This window comes from Nansenia antarctica, assembly GCF_963989245.1.
Source record: "Nansenia antarctica genome assembly, chromosome: 16".
NCBI lineage: Eukaryota > Metazoa > Chordata > Actinopteri > Argentiniformes > Microstomatidae > Nansenia > Nansenia antarctica.
Genome location: NC_137686.1, coordinates 17,805,184 through 17,812,443, shown reverse-complemented (window position 1 = coordinate 17,812,443; position 7,260 = coordinate 17,805,184). Strand labels below are relative to the sequence as shown.

The 7,260-nt window shown below is 49.0% G+C and overlaps 1 protein-coding gene across 1 annotated transcript in view; it reads right to left on the bottom strand.

Moving 5' to 3' along the window:
• LOC308171825 (protein-glutamine gamma-glutamyltransferase K-like) overlaps positions 1 to 5,933 on the bottom strand; it is a gene marked incomplete at its 5' end in the record, with an annotated part of 10,890 nt that extends 4,957 nt beyond the window's left edge. Inside the window, 4 exons of the mRNA XM_080546721.1 lie at positions 25 to 143; positions 2,872 to 3,126; positions 5,173 to 5,364; positions 5,657 to 5,933. Coding sequence (XP_080402847.1) covers positions 25 to 143; positions 2,872 to 3,126; positions 5,173 to 5,364; positions 5,657 to 5,933 — 843 coding nt within the window. The remainder of the gene's footprint in view (positions 1 to 24; positions 144 to 2,871; positions 3,127 to 5,172; positions 5,365 to 5,656) is intronic.
• Positions 5,934 to 7,260: the final 1,327 nt, after the last annotated feature.

Here is a 7,260-nt window from a genome sequence, read left to right as displayed (position 1 = left end):
TCCTCTCTCTGTTCTGTTGTGTACCTGTCCAAAGTTCCATGTGCGAGCTCCGATCTGTTTCTCCGTGCCGTAGTAGAGCCGCCCTGTGTCGTTCAGCACATACTCGTTCCTCTCGTCATCGTTGTCCATGTACACTGTGTCCTCTGGGACGAGAGAGTTAAACGGAGGGAACGATGATTAAGAAAAACTACTTTTTAACCGATACTCATGTTTTACCTATGAAATGCACTGCAGTTTTGGAGGGGGAAGAGAGAAAAAAACAACGGGAATACAGATAAAAATACTGTGACTGACACTGTACACTTCCAATATCAACTAAAACTCCCATTTTACCTTATGAAATACACTACAGTGTTGAAGTCCTACACAGGCTGTACTACTTTTTAAATTTATTTTATTTTTATTTGTTTTTCAGATTTTATCCCTTTTTCACCCAATTTGGTATCCAATTGAACCCAACCTAGCATCCAATTATCCCCTGCCTATTGCGTAGGATCCGCCGCACGACCCCGTGGCCGGCAGCCCCAGAGGAGACCGCCAGGCAGACTAGCTGACTGGCTCCTCGAGCCCAGCACCGTTATTCCGGCACCCCGGGGGCGCTGTTGCGCGACGGATCCTTGTCCGGAAATAGTCCTATACCGCCCTCTGGAGTGGCCGCTCAATATGCCGCTCCCTGTGTGCCTCGGCCATATCCGGGTCTGGCGAGACCGGGATTCGATCCCAGTCCCCGGTGGGCAGCTTGCACTAGTGGCTAGTGCTTAGACCGCTACGCCACCGCGGGGCTAAGGCTGTACTACTTTGATCAGAAGTAGAGGGAGAATCTGAGAGGCAAGGAAAGGGTTAACCACTGGGGCCGGTACAGGCTCAACTAGGGGGAAAGAGCTACATTGTTGTGTGACATCACCATGGGTGTGTGTCTGTGCGTGTGTGTGTGAATCCACCGCAGGGTGGGAGGGGGAGCCGGGGGACCCTCGGACAGGAAGATCTGGTTGCGTTTTCCATCTGTTTATTGTCTTAACGCTGACCTCATGGGCTTGGTTATTAGAGAAACACCTTGAGATATGGAGAACGCTGCAGCCCATCAGGAGAGGAGGAACGAGAAGAAAAGGGAGGCAGAGTAAAAACAAGAGGGAGGGAGGGTGGGAGAGAGAGAGAGAGATATGAAGGGGCAGAGAGGTTAAAGGATATGCTGCGAGGGAAAGGGTTAGGAGAGAGTGAAAGGAAGGAGGCACAAAGAAGTTACATAAAAGGAGGGGCGAGGGGAGGGGAAGGGGGGGGGAGAGGGGAAGTTGGAGAAGAAAGGGAGGGTGTGAGGAAGGGGGGTTAGGAAGGAGATGTAAAGTTGTGGTTGAGGGGAGGAGTAGAAGAGAGGGATTGGTAGGATTACAGGGGGGGGGAGGAGGGGGTGTGGAGGTTTTATGGGAGAAAAAAAGCAAGGAGGTACTGAAGATTAAATCCCTGACTGGATCTATTGGCTGAGATTTGGCTGACTTTTTTCTCTCTCTTACTAAACATCTCTGGCATGCAGGAAGAGAGAGGGAGGGAGATAGAGAGAGAGAGAGAGAGAGAGAGAGAGAGAGAGCGAGCGATATTACCACCAGCTGCCCTACAGCAGGATATGGCTCTACAGCCCTGAGGCCTTCTATATCGTAATTGTGGAATTCTTGGTTTTATGAAGGAAGGAGGGATCAGGCTCACTGCCAAACAGGCTCATATACGATCAGAGACAGACCACCCTATTCAATCAAACCGGTGCCCATAAAAAGCACAACTGTTTTCTTCTCACGGCGCAAGAAGAGGCAGCATGTTTGAATCAACACAACTTGCTTGGATTTTTATTTTATTTTATTGGTTTGGTTGTTTTGGCTTTTTTAACCAAAAACAAAAACAGATATCCAAACCTTTCAAGAGGAGCTATGTTGTGTCTTATAGTGGTGGCCTAGTGGATAGTGAGTGGGACTGGTGATCAGAAGGTCATGAGTTAGCTAGTGTGCCCTTGCGTAAGGCACTTAGCCCTAAATGACTCCAGGGAGACTGTCCCCCGTAATCTCTGATTGCAAATCGCATTGGATAAAAGCATCTGGTGTAAATGTAATGTCTTATTGCCGAAAACTTCCAAATGCAGTTTATTTTTTAATTGAAGCCGTTAGACAACCATTCTAAGAAGGCCAACGTAGTGATTTGGCATAAAAACAGTCGAGTCACAAGCAAATGGACCAACGTTCTTGACGTCGAGCCAGAGACCCAAACAAACACTCTGGTCACAAAGGGTCAGGCTGGGACTTGATGGATAGTGGCACATTATTGTATGGAGAGAGAACATTCCCGCCTATGTGGCAAGTGACATTAACAGTTCTCTGAGAGGCCAAGAGGCTAAATACAGTCCTATATAGATGACCGTGCCAACCTGCACCAGATGAATCATGACCCTGTGGCTACCAGGGTCTGCTATGTGCTCTGGAATGTTTGGTCTGGTGTCTGGAATGTGACAGACAAGTGCTTGCCTCCATCGCAATACCAGGAACCACTTATCAACATTCAACCTTTATTCACACTGTAGTTCATTCATTCAGTACAATCCAGGGTATATGATTGCATATCTCTCTCTCTCTCTCTCCCTCTCTCTTTCTCTTTCCCTCTCACTCTCTCTCTCTCTCTCTCTCTCTCTCTCTCTCTCGCTCTCTCTCTCTCTCGCTCTCTCTCTCTCTCGCTCTCTCTTTCTCTTTCCCTCTCACTCTCTCTCTCTCTCTCCCTGTCTCTCTCTCTGTTTATCTCTCTGTCTATCTCTCTCTCTCTCTCTCTCTATCGCTCTCTATCTCTCCAACCCCCCCCACCCCCCCCCCACCCCTCTCCCACCAGCACCAGCCTTACCGTCACACCAGGGGTTGAACAGCATGATAATGTCCTTGCTGGGGTCGTACGGGGCCACAGGCTCGTGGCCCTTCGACGACCTCGCCGTCAGCGTCAGTTTGTACCGGCCGACCACGGCCTTCGCAGGCGAGTTCACCGACAGCTTGACCGTGTTGCCGTTCTGCTCCACGACCGCGGCCTCCCAGCGTTCGTCCTCCAGCTCCTCCACCAATGGGATGATGACGTGGGTGCCCTTTGACACCATGGGGAGGGGTCCTGTCAGACAGATTGGTCATTTTGTTACATGAAATGTCAATCAAATGGTTGGCCTTGCTTGCACATGATTTCATATTGAGAAGCCAGGGTCATTGAAAGGCTCTCAGTAGTGTATCGGTGTCGGACATCCATCAAGGAAACAGTGGAATGCTCCATCGGAGAGGGAGAGGCGCTCTGTTCTCCCTGATGGAAACGGTGCCAAACAACACTGCATTCCTACCTTTCTACTGTAGGCCAAGGTTTGTTCTAATCAACCCTTTCATACCCTGAGGGCCCACAAAAGTGATACATACATAAACACTTAACCATGCTTAAAGTAAACATGGCCACACACACACACACACACACACACAGAGATACATAAAACATAACCCCAAAAAACAATGCTACTGCACGCACGCACACACGCCCACACACACACACACACACACACACACACACACACACACACACACACACACACGCACACACACACACACACATTGTATAGCAGGGACAGGAAGTTCACATTCTTTGCATAACCATGGAAATGGCAATTACAATACTTTCATACCCAGCAAATACCAGCACCGCCCATTTCAAACAGAGTCAAAGCTTATCTATGTGCAAGTGTCTATGTGTGTACTGTAAACATAAAGCATATTAAGAAGAAGGTTCCACAAACTATATCAGTGGAACCACATATCAGTAGAGGATGAAGTGACTCTACAGTACATGACACTTCAAGCCAGGTAGGACAGTGCAGCAGAATGCCAGTCGACTGACATAACAGTATCACGTTGATCTGGCTCGCAGCAGGAAGACTGCGTTCTTCACGGCGCCGTAACTCATGGTGTTTTACCGCAAGAGTGACTGTGCCAAACCATTTGTACACCACGGCCGTATCGCTGTCACTCAATAACATACCACCTAGAAAAACAGAGCTGTAGACTATGAGAACTCCATTGACAACACCCACATTGACAGCATACTCTATTGTACTGTATTGTATTGCTCGTACAGTTTGTGCGACTGATATACCCTCATGCCTGTTATTGTTTTTAGTTTATTTTCATCCTTTGATATTTACACTGTTGATGAGGAAACTTACAAAGTTGCCTAAGCATTTCATTGTACAGCGTACAACCTGTATCCTATGTCCAATACACTTGGCTTGACTGCTGCACGCAAACATAATGTGCAAATATAGTATATAGCCTACAAGAGTGGCACTAAATACTGTACAGTGTCAGTATCGAATCAGTGCAGACGTGTTTTGCTCGGAGCTAAAAGGGTTTCAAAGCAGCGACCTGCTGGGGCCCCCGTCTAACATTGGCGGAGGGGAGTGTGGAGTTGATCAAGATTGTATTGTTCCATCTGACCCGTGGTGCGCACTCTCCACCCTTCCTCGTTGGGCCTGAACACTTGTTGATAGGAAATCTATCAAAACATTGTCTCTGTGCTGCTAACGGTGGTTAGCGAAGCAAGCTGCTGAACGCCTGCAGGGACCTGCACGCCCGTACACAGGCACGCACACACACACACACACACACACACGCACACACACGCACACACACACATCGCAGCTGTCAGACAGAGAGAGTACGTATGGGCACAATGTATCTGTGTGTGTGTGTGTGTGTGTGTGTGTGTGTGTGTGTGTGTGTGTGTGTGTGTGTGTGGAGCTGGGGTCAAGGGGTGCACTGCACATGTGTGTGAAGCATGTTAACAATGTTAATAATCCCCATGTGGCACAGCTGCGGTGCTGGGCTGCGCCCGGTAGCAGAGGAGCCTGGGATATCATGTCATGCATGTCCACGGCCTGTGCTGCAACGCTGTGTGCAGTGTCCATGTACTGTATATGCTGTATAGTATATGAACACTCTGTACCAAGGCTCTCTCTCACACACACATTCACACACACACACACACACACACACACACATACACACACACACACACACACACACACACCTACATACACACTCACATACACACATTACACACACACACACACACACACACACACACACACACACAGTGTGTTTTGCAGGATGTCAGACTGACCTGTCTTGAGGTCCAGGTGCAGTTTGTCAGAGTGGCTGTTGAAGGGGCGGGACAGCTCCAGCTCCATCTGGAAGGTCTGGCCACGGCGAATGATCAACTCGTCGCCATGGTAAAGGTCAGTGTGATGCTTCTGACGGTTGGCTCCCGACTTCGAGCTCATTAAGTCCACCGAACGCACAGACAGCATCAGCTCTGAGGAGGGTGAGAGAGAGACATGGAGAGGAAGAGAGAGAGAGAGAGAGAGAGAGAGAGAGAGAGAGAGAGAGAGAGAGAGAGAGAGAGAGAGAGAGAGAGAGAGAGAGAGAAGGATGAGAGAGATGGTTCATGTGATGGCTGTTGTCTATGGGCTTGTAGTATCAGCCTGTGATTGCTTGACTGGTCTTACTGCTCCACATTTGATGTAGTCGTCTTCATATCTAAGACCAACGGTACCATACTGTTCATGCAGACCCACAGAGGGGCCAGTGAAGTAAGTCTGTTTTACCCTCCATCTCATTGTCTCCGGTGTGGGGCTGAGGGGGCAGAGGAGTCGGGGTCGGCTTCTCCACCCCGTCGTCCGTGACGACCGTGTCCGTGATGTCATAGGAGCTGCTCTGACGACGGCAGCAGCAGGGACACACCTTCTGTAACCAACGGCTACAGCCTCCGCCCTTCTTCGACTCCGCATCCTTGTCGCGGATCGACACCTCCACCCTCGGGGCGAGGCCGTTGAAACGCCCCACCTCTCTACCGTCTCTCACCGTCAACCGTTCTCCTGGCATTCTGTGGGAGGGGGGGCAGGGGGGGGTTACAGAGCAGTCGAGATATAACGTTAGAGATCACGGAACAAGAATTCGAGAACACAAAACTAAATTCTAGTTCACAGAACGAGAATTTCCCAACGGGAGGGACAGGAAGACAAAGAGACTGATTAAGTTTATTGTGGCAGACTTCCATGAGAAGGGTGGTGAGTGCACACATCATGGACTAAACAGATCTCCCGAAAACATGAACCGAGAAGAACGGTTGACGTAAACCACGCTCTTAAATTCCCTCGACGTAACCTTTCTTCCCGATGTCCTCTCCTCCCCCTCCCTCCTTTCCTCTCTCCATCAACAAAACCAGCACACACACAGTCTCTCATGTTTTCTTTAAACTTTTCCCACAATTATACCGCATTCCAGATGTTGCACTTTCCACAACAGTCTGACTCTCCCAAGGCATTCTGGGATACTTTAACTCCCATTAACTCCCCAAACCACCCAACATCTTTACTCTCTTCTGCTCATTACTCAGGGGCCTATCAGCCACACCCATCTGTGTGTGTGTGTGTGTGTTTATATGCGTGTGTGATCTGATGGTGAACATTGATCATACAGTATTGTCATGTCAACCCAGAGCCCCCATTTGGAACAGAAGGTGAGAACAAACCATGAGGCAGAATCTCAGAGAACTCCAGCTCTCATCTCTACACATATTATGGCGGCTCAAGGTCAAAGGTTAAAGGGGCCAGAGGTTAAAGGAGTCAACAACAGAAAGAGAGTACAGCATGTTTACGAGCTGAGCAAGCATGAGAGGGAGCGTCTCCCCACCCCTGACGTTGCCTCGGTAAAAAGCCACATTTGGCAGAGAAGTGATACGCAATTTAGAAATAAATCTCCCATAACCCAAACACTAGAGTCCCTGTGGAGTCGTTTGGACCTGATTAAACCCTGTAAAACCCTTACTGCCTGTAGTCGTAAGAAATGTATTGCCTCTAATGTTAAACTACCCTGCTGTTGGTTTAAGTGCTTACTTGTGGGTGGAGTTTTCATATATTTACTGGCAATGTGTCCATTCTAAACATCTCAGCAAACATCCGACCCATGGAGAAGAAGCCCATCGGTCCCACCCAGCCCAGCTGTGTGTGTGTGTGTGTGTGTGTGTGTGTGTGTGTGTGTGTGTGTGTGTGCGTGTGTGCGTGCGCGCGTCTCAGATTTCTCAACTTGTTAAGTCCTCTGCTGATGATGACAAATGGTCACATTTCAACATTGATTACGACATACAGTGATTAGTCCCTGCCCCAAATGCTCTTTCTTCTCCCGTTCTCTCTCTCTTTCTCTCTTGCTG